Source organism: Empidonax traillii, unplaced genomic scaffold (assembly GCF_003031625.1).
Source record: "Empidonax traillii isolate 1590-97213 ecotype Southwest subspecies unplaced genomic scaffold, ASM303162v1 scaffold587:size399798, whole genome shotgun sequence".
NCBI lineage: Eukaryota > Metazoa > Chordata > Aves > Passeriformes > Tyrannidae > Empidonax > Empidonax traillii.
Genome location: NW_020955780.1, coordinates 165,950 through 185,680, shown reverse-complemented (window position 1 = coordinate 185,680; position 19,731 = coordinate 165,950). Strand labels below are relative to the sequence as shown.

At 37.4% G+C, this 19,731-nt stretch overlaps 1 protein-coding gene across 1 annotated transcript in view; it reads right to left on the bottom strand.

Moving 5' to 3' along the window:
- The window catches only part of EXT2 (exostosin glycosyltransferase 2), a 74,198-nt gene that overhangs the window by 5,629 nt on the left and 48,838 nt on the right, over window positions 1-19,731 (bottom strand). The window contains exons 10-13 of the mRNA XM_027898252.1: window positions 10,816-10,982; window positions 3,671-3,814; window positions 3,034-3,162; window positions 1,767-1,849 (exon numbers count right to left, since the gene is read on the bottom strand). Of these exons, the coding sequence (XP_027754053.1) occupies window positions 1,767-1,849; window positions 3,034-3,162; window positions 3,671-3,814; window positions 10,816-10,982 (523 nt within the window). The remainder of the gene's footprint in view (window positions 1-1,766; window positions 1,850-3,033; window positions 3,163-3,670; window positions 3,815-10,815; window positions 10,983-19,731) is intronic.

The window sequence follows — 19,731 nt, the reverse complement described above, 5'->3', positions numbered from 1 at the left end:
TGAATATACCCAAACTGTGTCTCTGCAGATATTCTCCCACACTCAGACTCTTTCTCAGTATGTACTGGGCAAATAAAAGCATGCGGATTTGCAGTCAACCTAACATTTCTTACAACACAGTAGTCTCCACTTTTGGAAACTACAGAGAAGCAAAGTAACAGTTTAAACATGTTCTCAATAAACTGTCAATGACACTCTACTCTGAGGATACAAGAACTGCTATAGACATGGAAACGTGACCTTTACCCTGCATCATAATGCATTTCGGAGCAAAAAGCATATTTTCATCTTCTGTTTTTATAGTGTTTACTTAATGAGAACCTAGTTCATGACCAAAATTCCTACGTGTTGTTGTAATGCTACTCGTATGATCACAGAAAAGCTTAACTGGCTTCAGGTAGTCCATCCTGTAAGCAAGTGCAGAATTGCCAGACACAGGGGGAAGCTCTTGTGCTTCCCCTTCAGCTAATATTTAAGATCTACAGAACTTCTAGCCCCTTCCTTAAGTATTTTTCTGCTGAGTAATGTTTACAATCTTAATGGTGTTTGTTTTACTTCTGACTTGCATACTCCTTTTTTTTAATCCAGCCTTATTAAAACCCATATAACACTTTACATTTGCAAGTTCTGCAGAGAAGGAGAGAAAAAAGCTCACTGTTAATGTGATAACTAGTAAGATAACCATTTTATGCCTCTTGCTGCAATCTGAAATGGTCTATTTTAAATGCAGGTCAGATTTTTTTTTTTTTGTCACCTCTTAGAATCACAGAATCATCAAGGTTGGAAGAGATCTTTAAGATTATCAAGTCCAACCATCTGTTTCTCCTGGTGGCCTCTTCTAGTATTATGCCCCTGCTTATTTACCCCATCAATTCTATGGATGCAAATATGTTTCCCAAAGTTTGCAGGAGAGATGCAAAAGTCAAGAAGCATAAAGTGAAATGCTGTTGTCAGTCCTAGATCTCAGGTTAATGCCAACTAATAACTAGTATGTACATTTATTGTCAGATAGCCCCTTTCAAACATCAGTGTTGAACAGCATTGCAAAAGTGAGGAAACTATCGCTTATTTTACACATTCAGAAGGCAACACAGAGAGAAGTTTTGTGTCTTGGTCAAGGTTGGGAAGCCCCTTTGCTGTAAAGTAGGGATTGCAAATCTCATGCTTACAAACTTTCAATATTTCAGTCTAAACAGTCACTGCCTTTCCAAATGTGTATCTCATTTCAAAACTAAATTCTCACAAAAAATATAATAGTGTTGCCACTGTTAAAAAATGTGACATATAATTGTGCAGGCAAACGCCCTTTATTAGTGGAAGCAATGTGCTTCACAATCTTTGGAGGAGAGACAATGTACAAATATCACTTCAAATTATATTGCTGCTCTTTGGTAAGCTAGCAATTGTCTGGTTAAAAAAAAAAAAGATCATACTTAGTACAGTTGATATTCCACAGTAAACAGAGATGTGGTATTACTGAAAGTACTGCCAAACCCCTGAATTTCATCTATGTATCTCAGAAGCTTTACAGAAAAGTTGCTAAAAATTGTGTGCTTCTAAAGTCCCTTTTTGTAGCAATCCATTTTTAAGTGACACATCATTGATTGTAGGAATGACTTATGCTAAGAAAATCCTTGCAACGTTCTTTCAAAATTAGTAATTTACAAAAACACAGTCAGTGAGCACTTTTGATCCTAATTTAATGAGACACAGGATAAGATTTTAGGGATCAGAAGAAGGCGATCAGAGAAAGAGTGGTCACTCACCTTTCCACCATGTGTGTCTGGTCCAGCGATAACCCATCAATTGCTGTGCATTCTGGACATTTGAACTTCTTTCGTGGGGTCACCTGCAGAAAGGCATGCCAGATATTATCAAATATCAACAGAAGGGACATTAATCTCCTTGCACAGAGAGCAGCGCAATACCTCTGAACATGCCTGCAGTGTAAGCTGAGCTGTCTCCAAAAGTGGGGGGGAGTATAAAAAAAAAAAAAGCCACTCCATTCAGCTCCATCTGGCCCAGCTGACTGCAAAATTCACAGGGGCCCAATAAAAACGGCTTGGAGGGCTTTTTCCTTCTGTAACTGAAAAGAAGTGGCGATGACAAGCTCCTTAATTCCTGTTTAATGACTGTTTTCTCACTGCCAAGGTCCCTGTATAAACACCATTTGTTCTTGCAGCCATAACAGCGATGAAATATAGCTTCCCATACTTCACCGTAACATTAATCCAACAGACGCTCTTTTGCTCACTCCAGTTAATAGCTGACTGGCAAACTCTGCAAGACTCTCCGAATCACACAGAGGTGCCAAATTACTCTGCTGTGCCCTCATACAGCTCAAAAACTTTTCTAGCAAAAACACACACTTTATCTTCTAAAGACTTTTCTAAGAAATGCAGCCACCAGTCCCAGTAAATGATGATGGACAGATGGGAAAATGGACCCTGCTAATTGAAGTAACGCCTGGTGGCCTCTAAATCTCATTCCAGGTTGACACACTTTGAAATGAATGTACAGAGTGAATGTCTAGACCTGAAAACGTGTCGAAACATGTCAGGAAATTAATTCAGGGATAAAAAGTTCATTTAAAGCTGATCTTGCAATTAACGTTCTTGCAATTAACATTCCTATAAATCAGCTGTTGTCAGGCCATGATAGAGCGAGCTGTGGACAGTTGGCAATTTCTTTCCTCTAGCACTCTCAAATAGTTAAAATATATGTATGTGGGCATGTACAGATACACACACGTATGTACAGCTGTCATTTAAATTATCTTTTTCATCCCTCATCTAGATGGCTAAAATAACCACCAGAAACAACTGGTAAAAACCAATTCTGTGTTCCCATTTAGCATAGAAGTTTTACTAAAAGGGCTTTTTTACTATGGAAACAGAACAAGACACCACACTGGGGGAAAATGAGAGAAAAAGGAAGATTAGGTAATATATTGAAGCCCACAAAATAAATTTATGTAAGTACTGTACATCACATTTTTAAATTCTGTAAAGCTAAACAGCAGAGAAGTCTCACCTTAATGACTGATTTGCCAGTGACATTCGCTACTAGAAAATTCATGGCAATATCTTCACAATTCATATGAGCATCCACCCAGTTCTTAATGTCTCCAGGCATTTTATAGGTGTAAAGATAGTTGAAATACTGCATGATAGAGGGAGAGAGAAAGAAGGTAATTTTAAATACAGATACAGTAACTGCAAGACTAAATACTTCAGTCACGGAACAGCAGGCAGCTAAGTGATACTGCTGTGATACTGCCTTCAGCCAAGGACTACCTCAGCAGATAGAAAATAAATTTTGGGTGCTGAATTGCATAATTATTCCTTTCCTGACCAGCACACAAATTTCTTTATAATTAGTTTTATAAGCTACATTCACTGCAAAATTTGCTATGTACTTTCACGTCATGCAAAGTGGCAAGAGTTCTGTAAGTTTATGAAGGTAAATAATGGTTATCTATACAGGGTCAAATCAGTTGTTTTCAGAGAAACTGAATGAGGTTTAGGGAAAGTTTTGAATCAGTTCTCTGATTGTTGTAAAAAACCATAATCATAGCACCACATAAAACTCATGGAACAATGGCAGACACACATGCAGCTCTTTTTAAAGGTTCACACTGTACATTAGTATAGTACAAGTTGTGTATTACCTTGTGATAAAAAGCTGCCCCAGTGAGCACCATTGAGACTTCATTGGTCCATTCTGATTCGTATTTCCATTTGTTCATCTCATGGTCCCAAAGATGCAGGCGGCCTGGATATCCAACCAACCTGTCAGGGAACTCACGCCAAACCTGAAGAGAAAAAGATATGACACGCCACTAACCAGGCCTGCACAGAAAGCAAACGCAAATGTGTGAACGCAACACATCTGCTTTGGAAGGGTAGAGTTACAGTGGTGCAAAGATCATTTAAATTCTTCTAAGTCCAAATTCTTGGAATAAAAAGTTGCCAAGAAGAAGTACAAAAAAGCATAAGCTTGCTGTGGAAGGACCTTACAGCTCAAAGAAGCTGTGTCCCAGAGCAAAAGGCCACTAATGCAAGACTAAAATAATTGTTACAGAGAAATACAAATGACTATTCAAAAAGATTTTAACCCTAACTAAAACCAAGAATGATTAAATGAAACTTTTGATGTTAACTTCAGCAGATATGGCTACAACATAACTACTTTCACAGCTGGCTTTGGATCTAACCAACCTGCTTCCTTTGACAGGAACAGGCTTAAAAAAGGCTTATATTTTAATATTTCTGGTATTCTTTAGTGGGTGCTTGGCTGGAACTACTGCTACATGGAAGGCCTCTTTGCCCTCGACTTGTTCCAGACAGCTGGATACAATCAAGATACCATCCTTGTCACTCCATACGTTATTTTATAGCTGACTACAGGATCAAATACAGTAGACAAGAACAAGGAGAAGGGCATCATTAATGCAACCTCAGTTCTCCACACTGCTGACCACATTAAATAGTGGACAATTTCTGCATTAGGAAAAAAGGGAGAAAGGATTATAATTATTTGGAAGGATCCAAATGCTAATTGCTTGGTAAATACAGTTTTTATTTTTGCTGATCAATAATGAAGTTAGTATTTATCTGCATTATTTGCAGACTTATTATTCAAAATTTGTCCCTTAATCCAAATAACTGCCAGGTTTATTGGAAGAGTATGAGTCTTGACTCTCCAGCATACAGGTTACAAGAGTTTCAGATTTAGGTTGGTAGTGTATAAACCAACAAATAAAAAAATTTCATTGTGTAAGTAAGATCAACAAGAAGAAAAAAGTATCTCAGTAATCCCACTAGCCAACATCTTTTCTAAGTACAAAAGACAAAGGAACCCCACACTTGAATGCACAGTAAAGAAAGTGTTTTCTGGAATCCCACCATCCTGCAAACCTCACCTCATCAGCATATCATTTTGGGCACTTTTTAGGTGTCAGTGCATTCCAGATTGGAGGCCTGGACTATAAGGATTCTATGCAAGTATTTTGTCATAGTAAATATGATAACACAATCAGCTTTAAGATACTGCTTCTGCATCTACACTTCTGTGATTCTGCATTACCATATACCTTTTCATCTATACATCTCAACACATTTTATTGCTGTCAGTTAATACAGCTTCAGAATCCCATGATGAGAGCAGTTACTATTTCAAATGTCCAGATGAGGAAACCTGCCAGAAATCATACAGGAAACAAGAATGGGAACCAGATCTTCTGATTCCTTGACTTGTATTTTATACAGAAATCAATCTTTTAGACAGTTCTACGGCACAAGCACTGGGATAGTACTTAGATATGACAATGCTCCAACACAGAGGGTTCTTGACAACAGAGATAATTTGGAATTGAAGAAAGAGAATTCATAGGACACTAACAAGTTGGTGCCATCAGCTAATAAATACAATACAGACTTTTGGCAGGCAAGCCAGAGAGGGCTTGAGATATCTATTTTGACATGATGTAAAAAACTTAATAAAGAACACAAAACTAAATGTATGACACTCAAAATTTTATTCCTCACTTTCCAGAACTCAAAAAGTTAATGATTTAATTTTAAACTTGAATATTAAGATGTTGGAAGGCACCACCACATAAGCTACTGAGGCTCAACAAAGGATTTGACAGAACACCACAGATCTGCGCCGTACTGGGCTAAAAATTCTTGTAGAGGACATGGAATGCATATTAAATGGCAGCTGAAAGACAGATTGAAGTCAGTTACTGCTTCCCAAGGGGATTCAGTGCCTTCTCAACACAGAACTGTAGATTCATATCCCTTCTAGTTTTTGTCCTTATCGTCATCTTCAAGAGTCCAAATGATGTAAAATAAAAGCCAACTATAATGCACATTACTCATACAGATTTCTCTGTATCACTCTAAATCGCAACCCTACTCTGATTCTGGCCTCTGAAAATTGTCAGTTCAATGCATCTAAAAAATAACTTAGGTGTTTTAAACAAAGATTCCTTTTAAAAGTAATGCTTTCAAAGTCAGTGGAAAAGCTTGGCTTCACTAGCTCATTCAATGGTAATTCCTGGAAAGGTTCCCAGTACCTCCATCCAGCTCATTGCCCAAATCCATATATATGCTTTGTGCCAAAATTAATATATACAGCTACTGCTTATAAGGAAGCTTTCAGAATAAAAATAGTGGTAATTATTCTTATACTATTCTCTATTTTGTACTTAGGTCCATTTTCTTGTTTGAGGGCTGCCTATAATTTATTAGTCCGTTAGGAATACATTCCATTTCAGCCAGCAATCTTATTAGCTTTCTCAGACTAAGAAGGATGGCCTGATTTAATACTGGTAAGGGACACATCCAAGGGAAAACATATTGCCAAGTGAAGAGGAGGTATGCTTCTTTGCAGACAAGTCATTCCAAAGACTCTGCTAGTCAACCCTGAAGATAAATATTTTGGACGAAGCATCTCCCAGATGAAATGTCAAACAGAAGTTCCGACTTAGTAGTTTCACTAAAGTCTTGTAAGAAAAAATAGGAGAAAATTATAGTAATTTTGTTTCCAAGTCAAGTTCCCCAAGTGACATTAACAGCACAGCTAAAACACCCTCCAGTCTCAACTCTCCAGAGCTATTTCTGCCTTACAACCTCAACTATTCTGTGCTATTTTGCTATGCCATTAGAACAACTCATTCTCCATGTAGCCAGAAGAACAGAGAAGTATTTCCTTTTACAAAACATTCTCAAACATTTATGCATTAAATTTAATAGACTCTATTAAGTCACACGCAACTTCAGCAATTTAATGAACAGAAAACTAATCAGCATTTCCAAAACTACCATGGCAACATTTTAAGAATGAAACACTGACTATCCTCTATAAATGAAAGAAAGCCCAACCCATCAGTACTCCTTCTGTCTCCTAGAGCCCCCTCCACTCTTAATTCTCCCCCAGTCCTCAAAGGAATGGCTTGTGCTATTACTGAAAAAACAAAGCAAAATGTAAACACAGAGTCCATTAAAAGATAAGCGAAGCTTCACGTGTACACAATTTGTAAAACGTCATCAGTTTGAAGAAGAGCTTTGAATGTGGCCAGCAGTGAATAATTCTTTTGTTAAGAAGAGCTATAGTATTCCTCACAAAGGAATGCTGAAAACTAAACTTTTAACTGTCAAAATGAGCATGAAAGAACTTTTCTGAAGAAGGCATTCGAACTGGTTGGCAATTTCAGCCTAGTGAAAATGCAATTCAACAGAGAGTAGATGTTTTTTAAAAGAATGCCAAAGACATGAAGCACTGAAAAACAGTTCTGAGACAGAATAAGATCATCTACTAACAAAAGGCCAAAAGTTTTCAACAGAAAAAAATGCAAACTTAGCAATGCACCAGATAGTACATTTTATGAACAAAAAACGTGGACTCAGAGCAGTAATCCCCATTTAGATCATTTCTATTATTGCTGTAATAAAAATACTTTATCTTTGAAAGGACAAAGTGCTGCATAAGTTTGCGATAGGAAATCTTCATGAACTTCATACTTGGAACCTGTTATCCCCACTTTTCAGGGTGATGGAAATGCTAAGTCATCTGCCTCAAGGCCAGCTGAGACACAGAGGTGGGAACGTTACAATGCTTACTTTCAGTCTTGCACTCAAAACACCAACCACTTCAGAGATGGCCAATGGTTCTGCTTTAATTTTTTTAAGATTATGATAGTCTAAATACTAGCTCCATTTCTTGGATCTCTCTGATACTCCCTCCGAACAACAAAGATTGGTAAGTGGGAAAAACATTAACTAGTTCTAACAGGTTTTTCTCCAGTGTCTCAAGTCATGCCTGTGATTTTACCATGTAACTTAACAGAAATACTTTTTTCAAAGTCAGAATGTCATGAGTATTCTTCTGCTACCTTAATACAGCAGCACACAGGGACTATTTTTCTGCTTGCTCCAATAGATTTATGCAAGGTCATAAATCACTGTACCATAATAGTTCACTTTTAACAAGTAAAAAATGTCTGACACTTTGAGTGTTACTATAATTTTTTATGGCTGAAAGTGTACAGAGATCAAAGTTTTCTGAATTTTTTTTAGGCTTGCTCTATACATTCAGACAAGTCTGTGACAGAGGGGGTTTTGCCACATGTTTAAATGTAAAGTCTCAAGGATGTCAGGAGGAGAAAAGAAAATTACTGAATGTCACGTTTCCAGCCCTTCATATGACCAAAGCAGAAGCAGACCTACTTTTAAAAGAAAACTTTCTAGTAACATTATATGCTGCTACTGTTCCCTCTGGATTCCCCTGCAAATGAGTCAAGAGCTTGAGAGATACTTTTCTGGTTACACACATAAACAGATAAATAAATTACTACAGGCTGAGGACAATTTAAACATCTGGGAGCCAGCTCAGGCCTGTCAAGCAAGTCACAGACACTCAGGGCCAGGAAAGATCAATCTTCAGCCCCTGATTTCTGTGCCAGAGCGTAGAAATTACATCACCCACCCCCTATATGAGGAAAATTGTGTATTTATAAAATTATCCACTATGCTTCTGTATTCAAAGACATTTCTATTAATTTATTTTACAGGGGGGAAGCCAAATTCAAAATATAAGGATTCAAACTACTCATAGGTTTGTCTGAACTATCTGCTCAATAAGGCAATTTAATTTTCCATTGACATTACTATGTAGTAAGCTGAATTCCCAGAGTCAAAAAGGAATAGGACTTATATTAAAATGCAAAAAACTGCAAAAGCAATAGTTTTCAGCCTGCCAGACTAAACAATCTTATGTCCAAACTGTTACATTTACATACTGAATATAAGGACTGTTACTCAGACAGTCCCTGCAACCAAGGCACATCGTCCCCAGAAGGCCAATAAATTAGCCAGCACACTCCAACAGCTAGGTCTGTTGGACTTCATCCTAGGGAATGAAGAGTTGCAAGTCCCAGCTGCCATCTAATCACACTGACTACATGGGAATTCACATCAACTTTTCTTTGCCTCATTTTTGTTTATCACTTTACTGTGTGATTGATCAGACTCAATATATGTGATGTTAAAGATACTCTTCATTGAGGGTGTTAAAATTAACAGTTCAGGCAAACAAACACCAAGGTTCTGCTTCTCACAACTTCTGGCTGACACAGCTGGAACTCAGCTGCAGTTTCAATCTCTGCTTCAAAGCCCTTCAAGCCTGCTTTGCCAGTAGCAGTGATTCATTTGGAACTACTTACCCAAGTCACCTACGTGACTGTGTAAGTCACTACTTACACTTAGTCACTTTATTTACGTTGAGACAGCCCGATGAAAATGAAAACCAAATTGCAAAAGGAGCCAGGATTTACGAAACACGCACATTATGGATCTGCCATCTTAGACTCCATCAGATCACCCTCAAAACTAGTAATTATAAGCACCAATACAGACAAAAGTAAGTCAGCTTGCAGAACTGCCAACACTTGATTGCTCTGCTGTTGCAGTACAGTCAGTGTAGACAACGAAATAGAGAGAAGGCATATGTGGCCAAAAAAACCCTTCCTTCAGTTGTCTTCTCTTCATTCCATCTTTCACACTTCATGTATTAACCCACAACTCTTAACCTGGCAAGGGAAGTATTTCCTTCCTGGAGACACACATGATAGATTAGACCTCTGTCTCCACTACTTAACATCTTTGTTATTACATCAGCATACCTACATCACCACCAGACATTTCTGGAGTCCAAAAGCTTGTTACAGAGCTGCTAACAGTCTCTTTCACTGGAGAGGGAGAAAGAGCCATGCTTTACCACATATGTATACATGTTGAAGAAATACTTCCAACATATTTTAAAAAGTATCACCTTGTATTAACAAGTCCACTAAAGACTGCTAAAAATGAGACAACTATCACATTTACAGAATCAAAGAATATTCTGAGTTGGAAGTGACCCACAAAGATTATCAACTCTAGATCACTGAATGGCCCATAGAGGGAGTGAACCCACAATCTTGGTATTATTAGCACCAGGCTCTAAACAACTGAGCTAACCTCAGGGTCAATTTAGAGAAGTGGTTTTCATAATTTCACTTAAGTAACATGTTCTAGCTCTAGTTTCATGTTCTAGCTCTCAAATACAAAGCCTAGTGCTGTTTTGCTCTTAATACTGCATATACAGATGTGACTAAATAATTCAAACCTTTTTTAAAATATGGTATTACATTTTCTAATATTTATGATTTATTTACATATACAGCTTGTTTGTTTTAAATACACACATTTAAACGGGTAACTGATTTGGACAAACTTTCTTTTTGTCCATACCCTCATTACAACAGCAGCTGCTGCAGCTTTGCCATTTAAAGCATATGATCCATGTGTCCCCTCCTTGACATTTTTCAGTTCCTCTTTTCATTGCACTCCACCTTACTTTGGCATGTCCTCAAGAGGCCTCCTCTGTTCCCAACACTTAATCTCTGAAACTTGTCTTGTCTGTCAAGACACTAACTTGGCTAGCACCTCTGATTTGTCTGAAAACTGTTTGGAGCTGTTAAGAATGTAGTTCAGTCTCTAGACTGCTTCCACTACACCAATTACACAACATTTTCTGGAGCCTCTTGGCATTACTATCCCAGTGACCAAAAACCTTCTCTTATCTGGAAGGTTTTTTCATAAAGTAAAGACTATCTGTAAAAATATTTCAGTCAGCACTGAACTGTAATGGTGAAGAGGGATGCAACAATCGGAATCAGCAGACTGTGCACTGGTTCATCTAATTTATATACACATGCAATGTTGAAGTGGACAGCCTAAGAGACAGGAAAAAAATTAATTCTCTTACCTCATAGCCAAACTGGAGTTCATCTGAGGTTAGCATAATGATATCATCATCAATAGCCAACACTGCTTCTGTTTCAATCTCATCATAGGGGAAGAAGCGGTTGCTAAGTTTATTTTCTGCGGTCCTAACAACTTTCAAGGGAACACGAATCTTTGGCCAGAGAGAATCTAGAGGGAAAAGTTAGAAGAAATAGAATTCAGTATTATACTTTACTTCTGCCCATCTGTCCTTGTGTCTCTCTAATCCTTTTTCTTCAAATCTAAACAAGACCTTCTTAGTGGTGAATTTACACCTGTTTCAGTTTGGCAAACGTGAGCATATGAAGGTGAGAGACAAAAGTTCAGCTACATTTCCCTCTGTAGGTCTCTACAGAGAGCTTCAAGGACAGCTACATGGGGGATAGCTTGCCTAGAACAGCAATCTGTGACAATCACAAAAGAGTCAGAGATAATATGTATTGGTTTAGGACACACAGCAAGAAAAGATATTCCACTCAACTGCAACTAAAATAATTTGAAGTAGCAGTATACGATCACTGACTGCGAGTCTAGGGTCATAAAGAATTTGAAAAAAAATGTTAGTTCTATCACATGTTGAAAAAATAAATGTTATTATATCAATAAAACATTAATCACTACTGACAGATAAGGAGTGGATTCTGTGTCTCAGTAATTTCTTTAATCTTCAAAGTCATAAGTTATAGTGATAATTTTAAGCTAAATAAATACAAATGGATTCTAACTACAGTATCCTTACAAGTAGAATAGAGCACTGGATTACATAAACATTAAAATTCACAAGTCAAATTATGACCTAAATAGCAAGAAAACCTCCTGTAGATACAAAACTGGATCCAATTCACTCTATGATGGGAATAATTTCCATTTCTTGCTATGTGTTTAACCTGTAGCACCTTAAGTGTCACATTAACAGATTGAGCATATATTCCATAATTTTCAAAATCCTATTCTATTCCTATGAAGTATAACTGCAGGTGTAAGTATAGAGCATCAAGCTAAAAGAAATAAAACTAAAGACTGAATATTAATTCCAAATGCACATAACCATATACATTTTCTAGCACAAAGCTTAACAGTAGTCATTACTACAGTGTGATGTATCCCAAAAGCAACTATTCCTCAAAAAGTATTTTATTTAAAAGGTAAACAAATACCTAAACAAGTACAAACGTGATATGTTGGTTTCTTCCAGCTATCACATAAACATATATTTTAACAAAAATTAGAGGGAAAAGAGACGATTGTAAGATGTGTCTAGTACCTTCCAAACAGCAGATAGATGACCACTTGAGTTTCTTACACTAGCAAAATGGAGGGGACGACAATAGTAAGAAAAATAAGGGGCAATACATTAAGTTAAATACAAAATGACTGCTCTGAGAATTTGTAAGTTGTTCTCTGTGTCAAATGAAAGTATGTATAAGGACACACCTTGATGGTGGTAATTCTTCTCCTCTACTCAGGAATACTGAGGCCATACCTGGAGTACTATGTCCAGTTCTGGGCTCCAAAGTGCAAGAGAGACATGAGCAGACTGTAGAGAGTTCAGCAAACAACTATGAAGGCAATGGAGGTACTACTGGAGCCTCTCCCCTACGTGAGGAAAGGCTGAGAGATCTGTAGCTGTTCAGCTCAAGGAAGGTCTTGTCAATATGGACAAATACCTGAAGGGAAGGTGTAAATAAGATGGAGCCAGACTCCTTTCACTAGTGCCCAATGACAGGACCACAGGAAACGAGCACAAACAAACACTAGAGGATCCCTCTGAACATCAGGAAACACTTTTTTGCTGTGACAGTGACCGAGCACTGGCACAGGTTGCCTAGTGAGGTAGTGAAGTCTTAACTCTTAAAGATACTCAAAAGCCATCTGGAGGTGGTCCTGTGCAACCAGTTTGAGATGGCTCTGCTTGAGAGCAGGGTTTGACAGGATGATCTCCAAAGGTACCTTGCAAGCTCAGTCATTCTATGATTCTGTGGTAAGTGGAGTCTATAAGAACTGATACTGGGCTTGAAGCCACTGAAATTTTGATCAGTGACCTGAAATACATAGGAATTGCCAGTGCAATCTGCAAGCGACACAGTGCCCAGAAAAACAGTGAGGACAATAAGGCCTTACAGAGCTTAGTGAAGTCTGTATGACTGGACTGCTTAGTAAACTAGATGCATTTGAACGCAAACCAGACTGCCACCCAAAATGACACATGGTTAAACACTAGAACCAAGATAATGTTTTCCTCTAAAAGCAGCTGCTGAAAAGGAATAAAGGCTCAGAGCGGACATTAGTTCTCAGCATGCTGCTGGGGCAAAATGGATTAATGCAATTTTTGCATATGTAGATGGGTCTGTAGAATGAAATGGGGACAGAAGGAAGGAATTTTACCTGTACACAGACACATGCTAAAATACTGTTCGATTCTGGTGTTTGTACTTTTCAAACCATATTAAAACACTAAAAATGGTGCAGGAAAGAACCACATAAGTTATTTGAGGTCATGACAAAATGCCTTGTGGTAGAACATGAAGATCAATTTGTTCAGTTTACTAAAAGAAGGAACAAAAAGTGGATTTGATTAACATGCACAAGTACCTACACAGGAAGAAAAATGCCATGTATCTTCAACAAACTGGAGAAAGACATAACAAAAAACAATGACAGGAAACTGAAGCCAGGCAAATTCAAAGACTAAGGCAGACATTTTTAATAGTAACAGTAACAGTGGTTAACCTCTGGCAGAAGTTAACAAGGATAGCAGTTGGTTCTGTACATCTTGTCTTTCAGCAAGACTGGTTATTATTATAGAAGATGCACTCAAGTTAGAAGGCACTGGATTGAAAAGAAAGATAATGTAGTGACTCATGACTTACAGGTCAACCCAAATGGTCTTACAGCACCTTCTGCCTCAAACTCTGTGCACAGTGAGATTGTTGACTGTCACGAGGAGAAGAATAGGAAGTTTGATTATAAACTACTAGAACATGAAGAGGAAATACAGAAATTCAGAAAACAGCACAAAGAAGTAAGATAGTTGTTTCTGTGTTTTGAGAATGAAAAGTGGAAATTAAAATAGGTGTCAATGTAAAAAAGCCAATGTAAGGACCAAAATAAGAGAAATCCTAACCTGAGGAAATGGTTTTCGTTTTTAAACAACAACATATAATCAAACTGTGGAAGTGTTCTCAACAGAAGAATCTGAAGAATGCTGGCTGACAGACAACACCAAAAATAATGGGTTTCAACATAATACAATTATGCACAGACATTTCCAATTCCATTATAACCCAGAATCAGGTCTGCTTCCAAGACAGTTTTGCACTCTTCCCACTGTCAGTCTGTTGCACTAGGAAGACAGTATCAGAGAAGAAGAGGAGCTGCTTCAATCCCACGTGCAAAAATAAAACTTGCTCTTGGGAAGGAGTGTCCACATCCTCATTGCCACTGTGCCTCTCAGATTTAACAGATCACACAACACTCAAAAACCCACAAAGCTGCACACTGTTTAAAGACACCAGAGTGCAAACACTGCTTCACTGGGGAAAACAAAGCAGTATTTCCAAACCACAGCAAGTCTTCAAAAGTCTGTTTTTCTTGGAGCTATACTTTAGAAAGGAGGATTGGCATGCATGGGTGGCCAACAGAAAGGAGAAGATATACTGAGTGATATTAATTGACAAAATTTTTATTCAGTTTCCTACCCTGAGGTTTCTCCTGTGAGATTAAAAAAGTGACTGTAAAATCTACCTTTATCTGTGTGGTCTTGTAGACCGTGGTCTGTATTTCACACGTATGCATGCTCTTGTCCTGTTTTACTTACCTCTTGTCCTTCTACTAGAAGGCATGAGGCATCAGCCCAAATAACAACACACTACGTGAGTGGCTTATAATATTGATTAGTATCCAGCTAGAAGGATTCAAGCCCATTACTGATGGACTCCAATGGAAGTCACAGTCACCCAGCATCTGGAGAGATACACCAAGTTCCTTGGGGCCACAATAAAAATGTTTCAGAGCATTGATTCCAATTAAAGTGTTACGAGCTCAGTAGGACACCACTGAAATTCCAAAATTTCCAGCTTACTAGTTATCCTAACCTCAGGAGTCCTAACACTGAGTGACTGGAACCGTTTACTGCAAATTAGTACTCCTGAGTCCACTCACTGCTTTCTTACTGGTTTACCATATAACATTCAAGTGCCCATTTATAAGACAGTTACAGGTACCTCACAAATTCACATACCACTGCCTCATAAAGACTGGAGACTGTATAATGTTTGCAAGTTACTTAAAGACCTTTGGATAATTGCCTATAATTATACAAATGTAATCCCAGTATTGGTATCAAATAATTTAAAGCAGTCTGCTAGATCCCAAAAATACAAAAGATTTGTACTTATAGGCATCAACAAAGTTTACATTTTATACATGTTAAGTACTCTTTTATTCAGGCTTTATTTCCTTTCCTGTCTACTGCATGTTAAAAATAGATGACAACCAAACTGCAACAAAGGAACATAATGTAACAAAAATAGAAACTGAAGAGTCACTAGGACTGAAAAATAATAATTCAGGAAAACAAGCACACATACACTTTAAACTTCCAGCTCTTCAGAAAAATCAACTATTTGATAGCTTACTAACAGACATGCCACTTGCATAAAATATGGTAACAGAAGAAAAAGTAATGAAAACTGTATGAAAAATGAAGATGTAATCTAACTATAATCAGCACTCATCTCAGATGTCAGTAAATCCTGTTAAATCCACATGATTTACTAAGGTCTTGGAAAGACTCAAAATTACCAGTTCCCAACAACGGGTATGTTACTGTCAAATCTTTGTGCTTTGAGAAACATAACGTTTCTGAATTTAGCTTTAAACTAATGGAAAGAAAATGCAAGCATTTTGGAGAAACTTTGAATAAGACACAAGAGCACCAGCACTCTGCAGCATGTAAAATGCATAAGGCTACTTGCTGCCTAGAGGCTGATTTGATACTGAAGTGTCATGACACGATGACACCTGGGTAGCCACTTTAGCAGTCTGGGAAAAAATAACTATCACAAAAGTCAGCAGGCTCCACTCAGAGATCTAAGTATCGCAATTTAGCTTTGCCATAGGAACTCCAAAAATAAATATATAGTCAATAAAAAAGACAAAGTCACTTCAGAAACCGAAGTTTTAGAATCCATGGGGAACGTTAAAACTGCCTATATTTAGGCAGTTTATATTTAGGACCACAAAAGAAGAGTATTTGTACTTTTCTTTTTACATAGGAGGAATGCAGTTTAAAGAGAAGTCAGAAACAGGGTCTGCCATTTCTGTAATGTCACATTTTGAATTTTCAGATACTGCTTTGAAAGTTCTGAGAAACCTCAGCACCAGTAAAACAAATATGGAGGAAATTCTCAGCGTACCACTTTGTTATAACCAAGGTAAAAGCATAGGCTTTATTCTTACGGCACTGCATCCTTTAACAGAGCATGACAAGGACAAAAGAAGCCCAAGACAAGAAGGCAGATGAAATCTTACATCATGGCATGAGATCCCTTAGGCATACAAAAGTAAAAATGCATGTTTGGACTGGGGACTACTCTTATTTTTTAAAAAATCAGTGAAGACTTTCTGTGATGCATCAGAAGATAGAAGTAAATTATGAAAATAAAGGTCTCTGGAGTGTATACAAGTCTCCTACTGAAATAATTATGAGAGAAGAGGTTTGAGTAACACTTCTACTTGCCCTCTGGCAACAAGACTCAGAGCATGCTTGGCACTGTGTGCTGTTTAGGACTGATAACCTGGCGCCTGAGTATTCATTCATAGAATGCTCTGACTTTCCAAAACTTCTAAGGAGCCTACTTGGAAATATAAAAAAGAAAAACCTTTCCAGAAGTTGTGCAAGGTAGACTAAGATCAATAATAAGCTGGCACAAAACATCTCTAAATATGCTGCATGTACCTACAGCTGCACAGAATCCCATGCGTCACACGCAATTTTCATATCTATCTTTTGTACAACCTCTTATCTGATGCTCATTCTAAATGTCTGTTGTAGTCTGCATGAATGCAACTAACTGAACATTCTTGATGAAACCTACTAAGTACTTTTTCATAATAATTCTAATACTGAATGGCAGAACTTACCTGGAATCTGAAGTTTAAAAAAAACTGTCAGAAACAACATCAAGCATATTACCTCTATTCATTACCAGAATTCTTTCCATAATGGCTGAGTGAAAAATTCTGTCCAGAGTCCAAAACAGTTGTTTTCTACCTACATTACAGTATTTATATTGTTCTACAGAAATGCACAGAATGTCTCTTGTATATAATAAAATAGAATATTTGTTTCTAGGACACTATTTGGGGCCCAGTTTTGTGAAGATGGGCTTATTAGGCTAACTTCCTAGGCTTTCTTAGGAAATAATATTGCAAAATATTTGTAAGATGACTTATAGGAGACTAAAACCATCATGAATTAGTTCTCTAGCTAATCAAGGAAAATGGCATTAAGTCCATCATCAAGAAGCCAAATTAATTCAAAACTTAGAGAGAAGTTAAAAATATTCCTATCAGTGCTGATTACTAAAGGCTCACTATGCAGAAAAAACCAAGCTGCCACTTAAAATTTTTATTTTAAAGTTAACACTTTCTTAAGATATAGTAATCCAAAGGATACTCAGTTTCCTTATCCCCAGTGGTTTATATCAATGTTGTCTATTAGCATAAAATAGAAATACAAATACTATTATTTCAGTAATATCATAAGCCTTATAGTCTGTATCTTATCAGCAACTTAGCGCCAGGAACCACTACTGACACAACTACACAGAAAGGACACATTCCTTAAAATATACTTTTAATTTTTATAAAATTGAACATAAAAAGGAATCAAGCTACTACATGTGATTTGCAGCGTTGTGTATTTACTAACAGTAATGCATTTATACATTTTAATACAATTGATGTGGTAGACAAAATGTTTTATTCACTTGTCTAAAACAAATGTGATGACATGTTGGTGGAAATTTCTATCACAGACTATCTTCTTGAATTACAGAACTAGCAATTTAGAAAAATACAAATGAAAGGACAAAAGTATTTGGCTGATGGAGAAAACCATCATTTCTACACAAATATGCCCAGCACACCAGGCACTTGGACGACAGTGTTTATTTTAATTGATGTAGAGTAACTGAGGAAAAGAAAATAATTGCTTTTTTTCCCTGTAATATTTCAAAGTTTTTAGTATTTTAGTTAGTATTATACACACAGTCATGGGCATACTGACATTACTGCTGGATTGATGGGCTTCTTGCATACAATGCATGGCAGAGAAAATATGCAAAACTCAGCCGAAGACACAGAGAAGAGATCACATCCCCTAAACCCAGAGAATATTTAAGATGAACAAGCTGAAGCTACAAAGCTTTAAGGTTCCAGACTAGAATCATCATTGTATGTGATATTTTCTCTCTGCTATTTCACCTTTAAGGTTCAATATTTTTACCACCAAATTCACTCTGTAAACTTCAAAATGTTTGCACAAGACATTTGTGTTTCTCACAGATTTGTGTTGTTTCTTTTCACTGTTCCTAAAGAAAGCACAGAACAATAAGTTCAGACTTGCACAGACAGCTCTCAAACACAGTAAGTTATGAGAGTGATCCTGGTAAACTCACAAGACAAAGGGAAAACTAGCATTTTAATTGCTACTCATGTTTAGCCCACATACATGTAGATCTCTAACTTTATATTTTTATATGCTATTTGGTTGAAAACTTTTCAGTCAAGTCTTTAATCCATTCCCCTCTTAGCTGCTTACTTTTTTATCAGCCAGTATGACAAAAAAAAACTGTCAGTTGTATCAGAGCTGCATCTGTCCTGACAGGCCTAGGTTTGCAAGGAGTTTGTTTCCATACACCTTGCACACGCCCACCACCTGTTACCACCACACAGCACAGCAGCCAAGCTCAGCTACAGCCTCTTACCTGTCCTGAGGGATGCTCATCAGTACCGATGGCAGAGTGACCCCAGTTCCATCTTGTCACTCATCTGACAAACTATCACCATTACTTTATTTGCAGGTCATGCTGCAAGTACATCTTTTCACTTACACATTACTAAATGCTGAGGACAAGTTAAAAAAGGGTTTTTATCTTATGGAATATTGCATTTGTTGAGGGGTACAGCATCTTTTTTTTCTGGATGCCATTCTGTGCCATGTGATTTAGGATGACCCTGTCTGAGCAGGGAGGTTGAACCCTTCCAACCTTACCCATTCTGTGATTCGCGATCTTAAATTTTGTACAATACGTAGAGGCTTTAATTTTTATTCTGTTTTCCTCCTAAGTCATGAGCTTCATTATGTAAAGGCATTTTTGCAAGTACATAGCATTTATTAAAAACAAAACAAAACAAAACCCCACCAAAACACAAATAAAAAAACCCACAAACAAAACCTCCAAAATGAAAGGCCGACATTACTTTTTAGAATTTGCATGTACTTCAAAATTTTCCATTCCTAGGGGCAGATTCCTTCCATTTCCAATACATATTGCTTTGATAACAATGATATTTTCAGTTTTAATATTTTTCTGGTGTTGACAGAGGAAAGAAAGGAGCAGCCACACGTCACTTGTGTGGTACTATGCCAGCTAAATCCCAGGAAACCTAAATCCAGTTCTCAATTTAGTGCACATACTCACTAAGGAAAGCAATTTGGATGTTCTTCACCCAGCCCTCACACTTACACATGAAAAACAAAACAAACACACAAAGGGTTCCAAGACAAAAGCCAAGATCTGCCTGTGTACTGAAACATGTCCCTTACATGGAAAGAACCAAGAAATACAGCACTTGATGCTCTAGAAGGTTAAGCACCTCTGCTTTACTACAA